The sequence below is a fragment of the Schistosoma mansoni genome, chromosome 1, assembly GCF_000237925.1.
Source record: "Schistosoma mansoni strain Puerto Rico chromosome 1, complete genome".
In the NCBI taxonomy this organism is placed as follows: domain Eukaryota; kingdom Metazoa; phylum Platyhelminthes; class Trematoda; order Strigeidida; family Schistosomatidae; genus Schistosoma; species Schistosoma mansoni.
Genome location: NC_031495.1, coordinates 61174 through 77892, shown reverse-complemented (window position 1 = coordinate 77892; position 16719 = coordinate 61174). Strand labels below are relative to the sequence as shown.

Sequence of the window (16719 nt, the reverse complement as noted above, 5' to 3'; positions counted from 1 at the left end):
ATAATGGATTGATTCACTGCATTAAATTATAATAAGAAATGAATCAGGAGGTATTAAAATTTGTATAAGCTTCTCAATTGTTAAAAGTAACTATATAAAAAAGTACTTAAAGTGAACGGTGAAATGTATAAACATATCAACATACCAACACGACTTGTATGTAATTGATGGTACTTAATAATGACATAACAAGAACGAATTATGACTTACAATTAACAAAGCATCTTCAACAATTCTATCCCGATGAACACGCAGTTTAAAGAAAGGCATTTCAGGTGTATCCATAAGAAAAGTATGCATCAGAACACCGCGACGTTCATCTAACATACGCATACGATTATCATAATACAACAGAACAGTAACACAATCTTATAACGTGAGAGAAGCAATAATATAGATAGAGTAATCAGTATAGAGTTTTGGTGATTATTGAGTCTCTATGGGAATCATGCAGCGACAATGGAAAATGGTCGCACAACATCGTGGATTGGTTAAAGTTAGACATCAACATCGTTCGAACACCTCCGCTTGGTAATCTAGAGGTTAAGCGTTTGCGCGAGACTGAAGGTCCCGCGTGCGGGATCGTGGGTGCACGCTGTTCAGGAGTTCCATACTAAAACAAGACGGCTAACCAGTGCTTTCAAGTTTTCAATAGTGGTCTAACATAGCCAGAATAGTAAAAATAAATGTTCGGTCAATAATTGCGTAATATATAGAGTAATATAAATTAAATAATAAATAGTAAAAAAGGATGAATGGTAGATAAATTTCTCAAATTTTTACAACAATAAAAATATGTGAAGTTTCAGCTATGTTAGGATATTCACAAGAATATCCCAAAAATTATCTCGAATGTAAAATGGTATGTTTTCAGACTCTTCACATAATTCGCATGTTATCTCCTATTGGCCATTATTTACAGTGTCCTAACTATGACTTTCATGTGTCGTTTCCCTATTGGTTAATTTTGAGTCGTCCTAATTATAACCTTTACGTGTCCTTCCTTTCCATTGGTTACTGATAATAGTCATCGTAACTGTATAAATATGCCTTGTCTGTAAACCATTTTTATTCTGCTGCTGACCCCATAAACAATTCTCATTTAACGGCTGTGTTCTGATTTATTGGAGTTGGGGAACAGTATTGGGGTCGAACTAGGATATCTGAATTTGGTCAATCGGTAGAATTTCGCGTAGTCCTATCGCAATACGCTATATTTCGCATTATAACAAGCTATGAGAATACAAAGAGAAATGGTGTATGAAAATTAGTCAAATTATGTTCTCATATCATCAGACTGATTGTTATTTAACTGGGTTAGAAGTTGGTCAGGGGAAAAGAAGCGGTTGAACATATTTCTTCTAGAGACAAAGACCCGGCTTTTTTATTTGAATAGCTATTGTTTCAGCCGTTTGGAGGATTCTTGTTCTGACAGATTTAGATAGATAACTAATAACACAATATATTACTGTAAATGACTGCTCCAGTTTGTACCACATGTGCTAGAAATTGAACTGTTAACAGTCTTAACTATACCTTTGTTTAACCAAAATGGAAGGTGTTCGCGAGCACGAAAATACCAGTTGCTATAACATCTGCTAACATAACCTGCTCCACAAGAGCAGTTGGATAGATAGATACAGAAAAAGATGGCTAGTCCAGGTGATTTATCTTTCAATCTCAGAGTGACCATCAGACGCGTAAAAGTAAAAACATCAACTGAAGTTTTTCTGTACTCAAAGTCTATTGAATTGCTCTGCGCAACTTTAACATTAGTATTTTTCTGGGTATGTCACCTCTAAGTCGTAAGTACATAAATAGAGAACTTTCGCTTACTATTAGGACTTCCTTTTCTTCTGTTTTCTTGGTTAAATATTTATTTCTAAATCTCATCTTATCTATTTTCTCCAACGAGCTTTGTTTTAAACGACATGTTTACTTTCGGCCTGTCCGCTTTTTGAATTACAAAATTGAATATATAGCTACAGAACCTGAAAACATCTAGATTTATTTCGGTAAATAGCTATGACTTGATCCTTAAGGAAGACAAAATCGAAGCAGTACTATGTATGTACAGCAACAGAAAATGACCTCAAAGCGCAAGAAAATTATCGAACCAAGTGTTGGGAACCAATCAAAACACAACAAACGTCATTGGGAAGCATGAATCAGCAAAAATGTACTCAGAGTTATTGTTAAAGAAAAGAAATTGACATTTTTTTTAACAAAATCTAGTCATTTGAATTCAATTGTGGTTGGCTAAATAACATAAAGTAACACCAGTGATCTATTAGAGCTGCGATGTAATGTCTCGGAATGTGAAACTGATTAACGTGGGTTCGAATACAGCAGAAACTATCAGTTCACCCATGATTACAAGTATGTCTTTCTGAAGAGTGCTAACTAGCATGAAAACAATATCCAAGATTTCCTGCTAACTACACACAACATCAAGTCACTTAGATTAGTGTCTACATTATAACTTGGTTGATAGACTTCAATCGGAACTAAGAAAACTAAACAAACATGACATTTGATCAATCAATACACAATCCAAATAACAAAAACAAAAAAACAAAAAAGAAAATACCCCTTGTCTTCCTCCTTGAATCGCTTTGATAAAGCGCATAGAAATCGATTGAAAAATTGATCATCGAATAAATTCATACTTAAATTTAATTTATTCAGTTGTAATGAAAATTGACATAAACAATCCGTTAAATTAATATAATTCATAGAAGAGCATTGTTTTGTATCTATTATATCCGTAGTTAATGAGTTACCTGTAAGTTGAAAAAAAATAATGATAAGTAACAAAAACATAAACAGTGACATTTGATAAAGAATAATTTTGTTAGTAATCTGTATATACATTTCTAGTTCATTTTTTTTTGAAGCATATCTTCTATGTCTAATGGATAGTGGCTAGCAGTGGAATCCAGGATAAAGCGCGTTTCGCCCTATTTGGATGTACCTGCCACATCTCATATTTGTTGATGTTCACTCTGGGACTCGGACCCAATACCTTTCGCTTCAAACGCCATCGCCTTATCCACTCGGTCACTGAGTCCTGATAGCCATTTGCTTGTACAAACAATACTAAGTAAATTTCTATGTCTAATGTTTCCTACTAACAGTAATACCGTTACTATTGTTCTATAGTCTAGCTGTCCTGATGTGTTGTGGAAACTTGGAATGATGAATATATGTACCATGTTCTATGTTGCGTATAATTGACTGACCGATTGATTCCTCCTTACTGAAAAATTATGATAATCGTTTAATATAATACTGTGATTTTATGAAAGGCTTACAATTTACCGTGAAGCTAATTAATGTGGAATTCAGTGAGTGAACATTATCACAGTATATGGTATAATTTCCTTGTCAGTCATTACTTAAAGGGGAAATGAAAAGTGATTAAGATAGAATTAACCTTATAAATAAACATTATGTAATAATAAAAATAGTTATTACATAATTGAAAGCGTGAGTCAATTGAAGCTAGACCACCATCGAAAACCTGGAAGCACTGGACGGCCGTTTCGTCCTACTATGGGACTCCTAAGCAGTGCGCATCCACGATCCCGCACTCGCGAGATTCGAACCCAGGACCTACCAGTTATAGTTATTACAACTTAATATATTGGAAATGTTTCCAAATGACTCTGACTGGTAAGTAGCTAGATGAAATTGAAGAATGTTTTATTGAATATTAAAAAGTCAAGTACGTATAAGACTGGGAATTGTTTCATAGTGTTGTATCTAACAAGAGTACCAAATGAATATGGAGCTGTTTAACTAGTAATCACTTAAAAAAGTTGTTTATACTACAATCTGGGTCTATAAGATATGTACGTAGCATGGACTAATATATATTTTTGTCAAGGACTAAATTTTTTATGACATCAGGTAAAAAGAGAAACGTATTATTAGTCCTTTCAGCCTTAAAAGTATGTAAGAATGTTTCTATGATTTTTGAATGACATAGATCGACGTACTTTGAAAACCAGAGCGGTAAATGCTACTTTGGGTCATCTTTTTATTGCATTGTGATGTACATCTTGCTACAAAAGATCAAGCCTATAACGCGTCGTAAAGAGCGATTTCACTTAACGTTTGTAAGGAATATGTTTTTGAGTTGAGGATGTTCGGCGACTCTGTGTACAATCACCATTTTCTGTCAGGGATTCCCGATAATCAGTGGTAACAGATGGGTCTGGAAATATAAATTTAGGCATAGTGACGATAATCTAATCGGTGTCGCGATTAGGTGGCTGAGACATGTTTTATGGATACCATCCCAGTTGGTCCTACATTCCTCAGTACTTACCGACGCTGATAACGAAGAAAGTAGTATGTTTACGACATAGCGCTACAGTATGGTAGAAAAAACTGACAACTGTCAATCCAAGTCAGCCACTTAACTGAGGTCCTAAAGACTAGGCGATCACTTTATTGATATGGCATTATATATGGGTTGAATACATAAGTTAATGATGATTCTTGTATGGTTTTCTATTAAACTCTTTATAAAAGTGAGATGAGCTTCCTTAAATGAATGAATTCTTACTTGGCTGTATTTTTAACTGAAATGTATCTCGTGTCATATGCTATTACTTTCTATACACTTACTTCTTCACAACATAATCGCTTCTTTTGTGCGGCGCATATTTTTGGTGTTTAACTGTATCAGGGTATATGTGTTTAAATAAATAAAAAATAATATGATTTATACATGAAAGCAATCATGCACAGGTCTCAAATTATGCGACACAAGACATTAATAGGAAAATACAAAATGTACTACTATTGTATAAATAAGTAAATTGAAAAAGTTTTCAAGCGACACATGCTAAACGATTTTATAACTTAGTAAACCCATGCAGAATTGATTGATTATGATGAAAATCACTGAATCAATGTCATAGAGTTTGTGTTACAAGGTGTAGTGAAGACTTCCTTAAGATCAGTTATAACTTGAATAGATTAGTAATAAAGTCTCAAAGTGTGAAACTTTTGTGACGCAAGATCGAATCAAACCAGGGAAAATTAATCCCCATAAGATTACACATACACCTTGCTGAAGAGTTCCAATTGACACGAATGGATTTTTTGTTGACTACTTCTAACTACTTAAGAGTATCATTCAAAAAAATAAAACAAACTAGTGTAAACAATTTGGGATAAAGTTGAAGATAACACACACGCGAGTACGCACCCGCAGTGCAGATAAGCTGCAAGATTTAAACATTTTTAAACACTCAAACTGAGCTAAACAATATTCTGATGTTGAAATTTCTATGATTATGATAGATATTGGTCTACCTGTGTAAAAACATAAGACGAATAAATATCTTATTTATTTAGAATTCAATTAACTCACGCTTTCAACTATGAAAATATTAAATCTCCACAAAACCCCTTCTGATAATTAATATAATCATATGCTCACTAGTGACTGACTTCGAGAAGTACATCCAGGAGTTCTAGTGAGAAGCAGTGACCAGTGGAGTTCAAACAGGTCTGTTGTGAGATATCAACTCACTGAAGATAATTGGTGAACGGTTGCTCAACTTCGTGGATCAGTTGAAGTTAGACAATAACACCGTTGAATGCCGGCTAGCTCAGTGGTCTATCGGTTAAGAGCTCTAGCTCGAGACTGTTAGGTCCTGGGTTCGAATCTCGCGAGTGCGGGATCGTAGATGCGTACTGCTGAGGAGTCCCATAGTAGGACGAAACGGCCGTCCAGTGTTTCCAGGTTTTTCATGGTGGTCTAGGTTCAATTGACTCACGCTTTCAACTATGAAAATACTAAATCTCCACAAAACCCCTTCTCATATTTAGAATGTGTCAGTAAACATGAACAATTTACTAGAGGAAACAAACGTTAATAAGAAATTAATTACTAAAAATTTAATTCAATGATAATGTACCCTGAAGTTGTACTTCTGTAATCACTCGAATACCACTATCACGAACTAGTTGACCTAATAATTTACAACATTCTTTATCTTCTAGAGAAAGATTTGATAAATCCAAAACTCCACTATTCCGTGCTTTATCAATGACTGAATGAAGGAAAGGTGATACAATATTTTGAGGAATTTCATTTGACTTTGACTCTAAAGAGAGGAAAAAAAATCAATAATGAATGAAAGAGTAATACTGAACAGCTTAAAGTCTTAGAAAAGCAAACAAAACATGGAAAAAAATAAGTCTAAACGTTTGATTACAGTATATTATATAAATTGTTAGATTTAATGATGCCTATCACGAAGTGACTTTGTTTAAACAATCGTTGAAAACCAAAAACCATTAGACAAATCCTTTACCCCAATATGATACTCCTCAACAATGTGCAACCATAACCGCACCAAGGAACGAACCCAAAATTTTCATGCCTCATACCGAGTCCTTAACCTCACTAATCACTATGTTGCCACCCAACGATTTACGTTCTTAGGTTCATTCAATCCACGGTATAACGTGACTACCATCAATTAACAACAATGATTTTTACCCCAAGCGAAACTATAATTTATGGACGAGCCAATCAGATATAAGATAACAAGTTATGGATTTTGGAGCGAAAATCATTAACCCATTTAGTTAAATGGCGTTTTGCAATTCTAGCTGATTTCTAGTATGTTGTAATTTTTCTTCCATCATGACTGAATGTGCTACATTTGACACATCCGTAGCGTGATAAAGTAGTATTTTTGTCATAGAAAATTACATTTTCGGGGTAAGCCAGATACAACAACAAAGAACGAAACACACTTTCCATTATGGACTATAGTTTAAATAATAGTTCCCACTTCATTATTGGTCTCCAAGTGAAAGGTCAAAATTGGGAACGTCAGTGGAGCATATCCTTACTATTCATATATCAGTAACACCTTTTTGAAAGTAAACTTTAACAATACTATCTGGTTTTTTCAAAACAATAGGATTTGGGACAAGTTTGAATTTATAATTCAATGGTTAAAAATCACGCTATTTAACAACAAACATATATGGGACTCCTCAGCAGTGCGCATCCACGAACCCGCACTCGCGAGATTCGAACCCAGGACCCACCACACACCGTGCACTGCTGAGGAGTCCCATAATAGGATGAAACGACCGTCCAGTGTTTCCAGGTTTTCCATGGTGGTCTAGCTTCAATTGACTCCCGCTTTCAACTACGAAACATACTAAATCTCCACAAAACCCTTTCTGATAATTAACAAACATATAGCTCATCAGCTAAGTAACAAATTTCAGTAGAATGAGTATGAACAGTACAGCACATTTAAGCCGTATCAGTCAACTATAATTCGTAACTTGAATTGTTTTCCTCCAATACTACTTCAAACCTAGAACGTAATGTTATGATTCCACTATATGTAAAGAAAAATACTACAATCTGATGTCACGGTCACCTATTAAAACTTATCTCCTAAATATATGTACACTAGAGAATAGTAGAATGTCCCAAAATTAAACACTAATTTATTGATTAATGACTAAACAAATATCACATCACTATAAGCCGATAGCCAAATAGATTTCATCTAAAGGTGTCATATTTTAATTAAAGCAGTAAATAAGCCTAGCTACTTGTCATCTTTTAAGAAGTTAAGAACAGACCACGATATATCAACCATGACTACTGAAAAAAAGGAATGGGAATGGATCACTTACTATAATTGAAGTGTGATTGAATATTTTGATTTGATAGATTAGTTGAAGTTTTTTGAGTAACAATAGAGTCGTTCAATTCAGCTAAAAGTTCAACAACTGATCCAGATTGACTTAAAACTGGAATAATTGAAAATAAACGATCTGTAGGAAGTAATAGAGCTCGATCTCTGGTACATAGACGAACTAGTTGTTCACCGGATTCTGTGATAGGAATATTAGAATTAAATCCTAAAAGAATTTGACGACGACGATATGCTTCAGTTGCTAACCATGACACACTACGAGACCTATTTCATTTGTAAAATAAATATATATATTCTTTCTGTTATAATAGTAGAGTGCAACTGTTCTCAAACAAACCAAGATAAATAATAATACAACACCCCATTCATCTAAACTTTATGCATATTTGCAACATCATCGATAGATTAACCATTATTACCTAGTATTGAACGATTATTACCAACAATAGTCGACTGAGACGCCACATCATATACAATCAAGGCTTTGATGGAATATTCAATTAATTATTAGTAAATTACATATAATCTCAAAACAATAACAGGACATATTTGGCAGAAATAAAGATACAGATTAAATCATTGTTGTTATCTTACAGCAGGTGTTATTTGGTAAAAGCCAAACAAGCTTTTAGCATATAAGCAAATATTTCATCAACAACAGGCATACTTATCCTGACGACACTTTCAAAACACATAATGTAACTGACATGTTCAACTTTTTATCATCAAAAGAACTAATCACAGAGACTATTCTGTAATTAATAATCTGTATTTGGAGATGAGAACCTTGTTTCATACATTTATATTGTCACTAAAATTTCCCGAAAGACTTAGTATTCTCAAACACTAATACTTTATTTATTAAAACGCATAAACATAGGTACAAGGAGACAACAAATATATATATGAGCCACACAAATCATTCAATTTGTGGGAGGTTTGCGTTACTGCCCGGACACCCAAACCGAGGCAGGTGGTTTTTCCCTGAAGATTTGACCTAAAAGTCTAACCCACAAGGCAATGGAGCAACCTTAGAAGATGAGGTCCCATGGTAACCAGGGACCAACAATTGTTTCATACGCCATTTAGTTCTTCCGGACCCTGGAGCCCATGTGCACCATTGATTTGAAATCAGGGTTTTCCAACTCCTGTGGGTGGATCCACCAACCCGGTTAAAGAGCCGGACGTTCGGTTTTCTTCCTCACTTTCATAAACAACAGTGATACCGCGAGAGGGCAATGAGTAGGACTTCCCTGACAGTGGCTGTATACGCGTGGCCATATGAGAGCATTTCGAGAGGGAGAGCGGACTCACCGCTCTCGGCCGTACTAGATCATTTGGTCATTTATATAATTTTAAGTTTATGAAAGGATTGTCTCGTAAGAAGCATTTATTGAAAACTAAGACAAATCAGTCTAAAAAATATATACAATGTTATACTAACAATAAAAGGCCGAATTTAACACAATAATTCAGTACGGAACGTCTATAATGTAACATACTGATACGTTTTCATCGTTGAAAGTTAAAAACCTACACTACATATAGTGTTTGTATTAAAACAATCCATTTTTTATGTAAGATTTTAAATTTTTTGATTTAACCCGTTTATCTATAATTTGAAAACTTTGAAACAATGATAGATAACTCATTGAGAATTGTTTGTTTGAATCTTCCCATCGATTTGTTAGGACTGCAACTGGTCAGTCGCACAAGCAAGTGGCTATCAGGACTCAGTGGCCGAGTGGATAACGCGATGGCGTTTGAAGCGAAAGGTACTGGGTTCGAGTCCCAGAGTAAACATCAACTCTGAGATGCAGGTACATCTAGCTCACGAGTCCCAAATAGGACGAAACGCGCGTCAAACTGGATTCCACTGCTAGCCACTATCCATCTCTGGTTACAATGATAGATAACATTGTATAGATAAATAGTTTAAATGTTTCCGTTTCATAATCAAAGTTCAATTGTTAAACAGAAAACTATTTTCATTCAACTTACATTGAATCAACAGGAACCAGTACCGATATATCGGAAAACGCTACTTTAACTGAATAAGATGGTGTTTCTACTGAAAGACAGAAAATGAGATTAAGTGTAATAAGTGAAAGATTAATCTTATTGGCATTGAAGAAAAGGTGCTTATCTAATGTGAAATATAACATCTTTTTTCTAGTTGCTCAGGTGAACAATAATATGTATGTGTGTTAAAGATAGTATTTCTCTTTCCTTGATTTCTTACACATTTTCAACTATTGGATACAACATATTTACATAAGCTTAATACTGAAAATCATAAACGAAAGATCTATCGCTCCCCATATACTTGGACAGTAACGATACAAAGATAGCATGGATTAAAGATCTGAGGAGAAATGTCATGATTCGCTACAAGTAACGAGAATCAATTACTGAGTTACAGGTTTAATCTACATTCTGGGTAGAAACCTTAGTTTCTCAATTAGGCACACTGCTAAATTTGTTGCTGAGTTAAATACACTTAGGATTTTCATCCAAATACCATGAAACAATGGATACAACTGTGCTAACACTCAGGTGGAATACTGTTTTGATGGTTTCCGTGTTTGATCAGCGTATTATGGCTACTGGATCTAATTTGATGATCATTCGGATATAATAGTTTTGGCGGATGACCCAATAAATAAATCTCCAAGTGATCACCAATTTATGTTTATTATAACCAAACCAATGTTCTACCCATATAAGGCGATTGTGACTATAAAAAACCAAGGTAAAGATTTTAGTCACCTGAAATGGATAAAAACCTTTCATTAGCGCAAAAGATAATAAACAATAAATACAACAAGAAAGGTGTTGTAACAGCTAAAATAATAAGAGTTTTCCCTCTGATAAGAAATACAACATTATTCAATACGCTAGTACTTGCTGGGAGAAAACGACTGAGTAAACTAAACCATGACACCAGATACAAGACTATTAGAACATCGTACTGAGTTATATGACACACATAACAGAATATCTGACCGAGAATTGAGGCTAAACAGTAGTCTAATTAACAAATTAACAAGTAGTCTATACACAATAAAACCCTGAGTAAAATCACTAAAATCAATGGTGGATAGGAAATTACAATTATTAAATAGTGTCTCATAGATTTTAAACAAAGTTGACAGTCTATCATTACTCACCAACCAATTACGGTTTAGTGTAGCAACAAGGGGTTTCATATTGTTCTTCTATGGATAAGGTTACATATCATAATAGCCAATAGGCTATATAAATAAATACGTCTTTTTCCATGCCATTCAAAGACTTACATTTAAAATGAGGCACAAACTAAAAGTTTCCTAGCGATTTGTTGTGTATATCAATCTGAACGACTTAACTGTGAAGTCATTCTCGTTTTTAAACAACTACAATAGTGTAAATTCTACGAAGTCAGCTGCCAATAGGATTCCTCTAACAAAAGATCATCTTAAATAGAAAGAATATATTTGTAAAATCTCAGCGAATGAATTTGAAGTAAATCCAACGTTTCGCCTGGTAAGGAATTATCCTTAATTCCTTGAAAAATCTTGGACCACATTGCCAGGCGAAACGTTGGATTTACTTGAAATTCATTCGCTGAGATTTTACAAATATATTCTTCCTATTTAATGTCTTACATTAACTCGGCGCTCGAATACTGTGAAACTATTCGCTCTAATTTAGACGAAAGTTCTTATATAAAAGATCATCTTGCAGCAATATAGGATTGATGGTGAAATCCCAATGTGATTTCTTTAACCAACATCTGTCACATAAATGGCCGATAATGAAATCTTCATTAAGTAAATCACTCAGAACTCCGAGAGCACATGTTGCGACGTCCCCCATCATTAATATCACTACTAAATAATCAGAGAAAATTCTAAGACAAAAAAAGAAATTGTAATGAAAGGACTAATAAAACAAAGTTATTGATCGTTTACAGAGCATTTTTTACCTGGAAATTCATTTGTAAGAAATTTGGGTTGTTTTAACTGATCATTATTAACTGTAGATGGTGGTAGACAGCTATTCGTATTAATTAAACTATCTTTATCAGAATGTGAAGATTCTTTGAAGGATTGATTCAATTGCTTATTATGTTTGATCGGCGTAGAAGTAGATTTCGGTGGTAAGTGTTTATGTGCCCCTCCAACAACTGATGATGATGATGATCCTGCTGGAAGTGAAGTTAATTTATCATTTTGCGTAGAAGTAAAAGCCATATGGGGTAAAAATTCGAGATCCTCCTGACGGGAACGATTTTTACTAGATGCTGTGGCTGAAAATTATTGTTCAAAAAACACACAACAGTAACGCATTAGAAAATTGTATATAATCTAAACAGGAAGCTACTACTTTTAGTACAATTTCTTGAAATTAATGAATCAGTGGCTACATTCATCAAGTGCTGGTCAGATCAATGTAGGTTGACACGAACTTCTTAATTAAGCTCCGCATGACAGTTGTAATCTATAATTGGAAACACTAGGTAACAAGGGATAAAATAGATTTCAGTGACACAGTTGCATTTATTCCCTATCAATACTTATATTGAGTTAAGTGTTTTGTAGTGAGTGATGAGAAGTGCAGCTTAGTGGCTTTGGCAATCGAATTTCAACTGCGTCTACAGGTTTAAATATTACTCCCACTACTTAACATTTTAGCAGTTCAGTCTAACCCACAAGGCAGTGGAGAAACTTCTGGTGATAAAGTCTCCTGGTAGACAGTGACCACAAAAAGTTCATAAATCATTCGCTCCCTCAGAATCCTAGAGCTCAAGGTTTTCCAACTCCTCTAGGTAGACAATCGGTATTCACCTTTACTTACTTAATCCCGTTGCGCTTCGTGGAGAAGCATAGACCTCCCACTAGCATTCTTTATCGAAGTCTGTCGTGGGCAATCCGTTCTGGTTGTCTCCAGTTGCTATTCATCCTTTTGATGTATGCTTCGAATTCTCTTCTCCGCTACCCTTCAGGATTCCAAGTAAGCGCGTGCTTCGTGGTCAGTATTCATTAATCCGGTTTAACTGCTCAACGTTTGCTTTTTGTCCCCTCACTTCTATAAGATATAACGTTGTCCCGTTAAGGCAGTGAGTAGGATATTTCTGGCAGAGATTATGAACGCGTGACCTTATGACGGCATTTAAAGAAGGAGAGAGGACACTTCCCACCCTTAACAACACCAGGACCTTTGGGAGCGGTAGTATCGCTGACCCTCGAGCGAAATCATCCATTTGAAAATCGAGCGTACAAACTTATACTTAGTTATTGAGTTTTATTACCTAGCAATTATAAATGTTAAACTGTGACTAAGTAATCGATCTGGGGCTAGCCTGGAAACATGTAGTTAGTTCTACATCGACTTGAGGCTGCTCACAATTGAGACACAACTTACGACGGAAAAATTACCAAGTGCTTCCAGACTATCAATTGGATTAGAACATTTAATCCCAACACTCATGATAAAACTATCTATTAAATTCCTCAAATACTAATATGATATTATAGGAGTAAATTTTTCAAAATATGAACTATGTAAATAAACGAATTCAATATTTTAAGCCAATATCCTACCAGTATATTTTCCACTTTTCACATTTAAGGCATCAAAGTGTTCTTTCACAGTTACACTGGAAACAGATCGAGATCCTCTTGGTTTTTCGTCTAAAATCAACCAATCATTGTCATTTGCATCGATTACATGTGATTTCTTTCTACGTTTTGCTAAATCCATACTGTTCGTATTACCAAATGACTCGCACTTATCCACAAAACTAAGTAAAGGAGGGATATAAAAACAATGAAAACACTTAACACAAATAAAAATAATTTACAAAGTCTATTACATTTTATGAGACTAAATGTTCAAACGAGGATGTATTGTGGAGTTTGCTGATGAAAATGCACAGAAAAAAAGACATACTACTTGGGTCAAACATGTTAACTTTGATTTAGTTAGCAAAGTAGTATCACTAGCTCACAAGCAAAATGTGACTCATAGTCCCGTACAAGAATCATTTAACTCATTTAACGAATAAAATCACACACTCGTAAGGATGACACAATTAGAATCGGAAATGCATGGACAAATGCAACATATTCTCCATACCCAATGTGACGACCAGTTAAATTACACAGCTGGTAAAACCAAAGTAGATGGAGTGTGGTTCGAAACTAGAACTCAAAGAAAAGCAATAGTGTAGAATTCATCGACAAACTTGTTCAGTTCATTAAAAAAATTATAAGGAGAACAAAACAATCGGCCAATGTCAAATGTTTACCGTGTTTTTGAACTACCGACAGCTTTCATAGCTTGTTTATATGATTCAACTGCATTGACTGATTTCTTCAATTTAACAGGAGATGGTGGTTGACTGTTCTCATCTTGGTCTAAATCAACCATTAAATCATCCCAATTTCGGCTACGAAGAGATTTTCTGTTGAATTTTGTTTTAGATGAAATCGGTGGTACTGAATCCCAGGTTTCACATACGGATGACGAACGGGAACGAGAACTAGGATGGCGTGAATACGATTTTTGATTACTAGTATTATTTTTTATTGTTACTGATGATTCTGAATCATCAGAGGAATGGTTTTCAGGAGTTTCTCTCTTAAGATTACACCAACGATCATATTCATCTGTTTTAAGAGCAAAAAAAGCGGTAGAAACTAATCCAATGACGAACTCGTAAATGAATGTGAAAACAATATGATGAATTAGAAAACAGACATTATTTGATTATTGTGTAATCCTTATTATTAAACTATATGTTCGCTAGAATATACTCTGCAATATAAACGCACGTGTTGGAGATGGTGGAAGAAAGTTAGGGCGGCCAAACCGAAACGTGACATCAGTGCTTGAAGTCACTAACTTCTGGTTTGAACTATGTTGGTAGATGCAGACTATTTGGTTGGGGTCCGCTCAGCTACCGTAACCAATGGTTGTAAACTCTGGGTGACATGGCTCAGAATCGATCACAATGGCAACTTGGACCGATGCATATATGTGTCTTGTCCTACGTTGCAGCTGACCGACTGATAAACGCACGTTGATAAGCAGGAGAAAATTTCACATACGACACAGGTGCTGTGATTTAAAAAACCAAGAAAGCCGTTTGTATTCGCACCAACATTTTGAAGTCACGGACACACCAGAGTTAATGAGATTTTCGGAAAAAAAAATGAACCGGTCAGTATGTACGCAACTACTCCTTTCACCACTGACTACCCAGCAGTAAACTGGTCCCTGGTTGTTTGAAGGACATCCCGCTCACGCCACAGGTGGCGCAAGCTGGTAAAAGCCAATCAAGATTTATAAATCCGCGCCGAGATTTCGTCGGACTCCAAGCCGCCAGGGTTCATGAAACTTCCAAGACTTCAACATTGAGTAGTCGACACACCCAATCAATTCACTCCTTATCACAAGTTTAGACTTCGATGATACAGACCAGTCCTGAAGCAACATTATGCATTGAGAGAGAGATAAACGCATCCTAAAAGTGCTTACATTGTTATTCAGAACAATCAGAAGGCCCTGGATTTTATCAGTGTCTTCAACAACTAGGACTATATCACGTGCGTAGTGGATTTAGTCAGTCAGTCAGTCAATCGCAACTTAGAACTTGATACGTATGTACATCGGTATAAATTCCCATACTCCATTAGCAGTGAGGGAAGAAATCGTCATGTTAAATCCCAGAATAGAGGTATTGAGAGCACGAATGTTGGATTTACTGGTAAAAGACAAATCCCTGAATATTTAAACAATGAAAGCGCTTTCTCTAAAAGTACGTCAATGATGAAGAAAGTGGAATACCTAGATGAACACTACTTGAGGTTGATAATTCTAATGGCAGTTCTCCACAAGCTTTAACTCGACTAGTAGTGCTTGAGTAGAGCCTGAACCTGTTTGGTACACCTTTCAGTGACAGACACTGCTGCAGAACATCTTGATCAACTGTCTTAAATGCAAGAAATACAATTACAGCCTGACATCGGTATGTTCACAAACCTAACCAGTGGCGAATGTATGGTCAACAAATCTATATCCAGATCTGGAATCAATCTAGTTTTCTCAAGTTTGTTGTTCACAACCCATGATTAAGCGTCAAATGACTATAGAGGCTTATATATATATATATATATATATATATATATATATATATATATAAACATACCCCCAAGACGACTTTTGATAGCAGCCAAAAGTTCACTGAATTTAGCACGTTGTTCAGCAAATGTTCCACAGGCATGACGTGTTGGTTCCCATTGGTCTAACAGATTCGATAAATACTCTCCTTGTTTGTTCCTAAGGATAAAAAAAGCATGTTGAAATGTAGTAGAATACATGCTACTTGTCCAGAAATATGCCCATACATACACATGCATAAATGCAGAACATAACAAGAAATTTGAGGAATTCATAGCGATAAAACATTGGATTTGCTTATTCAATGAATAGCAGTGGTTTAGTACTTAAAGTACTTAACTTTCAAACAGTAATTTACCGGTTGGAATCCCATTCCACCCCTTTCTGTATAGGTAGTCAGGTAGAATCCACAGTCTACACACACTGTGTAGCTCGAAGTGGAGAACAGAAATCTGTATTTGGTTAATGAGTTTTATTTATTTATTTATTTATTTAAACACATGCCCCCAAATGCCCTGGTACGGCCGAGAGTGGGGAGAGTCCGCTCTCCCTCTCGAAATACTCTCACATGGCCACGCGAATATATAGCCTCTGCCAGGGAAGTCCTACTCACTGCCTTCTCGTGGCGGGGGTGTTGTTTACGAAATCGAGAGGACGAAAAGCGAATGTCCGGCGCTTTAACCGGGTTGGTGGATGTGGAGGATCCACCTAGAGGAGTTGGAAAACCCTGATTCCAAACCAATGGTGCACATGGGCTGGCTCCAGTATCCTGAAGGAACAAATGGCGTACGAATCAATCATTGATCACCGGCTACCATGGAACTGCATCTCCTCATGATGC

At 35.5% G+C, this 16719-nt stretch overlaps 1 protein-coding gene across 1 annotated transcript in view; it reads right to left on the bottom strand.

Moving 5' to 3' along the window:
• Positions 1 to 16719, bottom strand: part of Smp_160500 (nalp (nacht, leucine rich repeat and pyrin domain containing)-related) — a gene marked incomplete at both ends in the record, with an annotated part of 63042 nt that overhangs the window by 36998 nt on the left and 9325 nt on the right. The window contains 7 exons of the mRNA XM_018792893.1: positions 2591 to 2783; positions 5937 to 6125; positions 7690 to 7976; positions 9714 to 9783; positions 13298 to 13497; positions 14005 to 14365; positions 15907 to 16037. Coding sequence (XP_018647460.1) covers positions 2591 to 2783; positions 5937 to 6125; positions 7690 to 7976; positions 9714 to 9783; positions 13298 to 13497; positions 14005 to 14365; positions 15907 to 16037 — 1431 coding nt within the window. The remainder of the gene's footprint in view (positions 1 to 2590; positions 2784 to 5936; positions 6126 to 7689; positions 7977 to 9713; positions 9784 to 13297; positions 13498 to 14004; positions 14366 to 15906; positions 16038 to 16719) is intronic.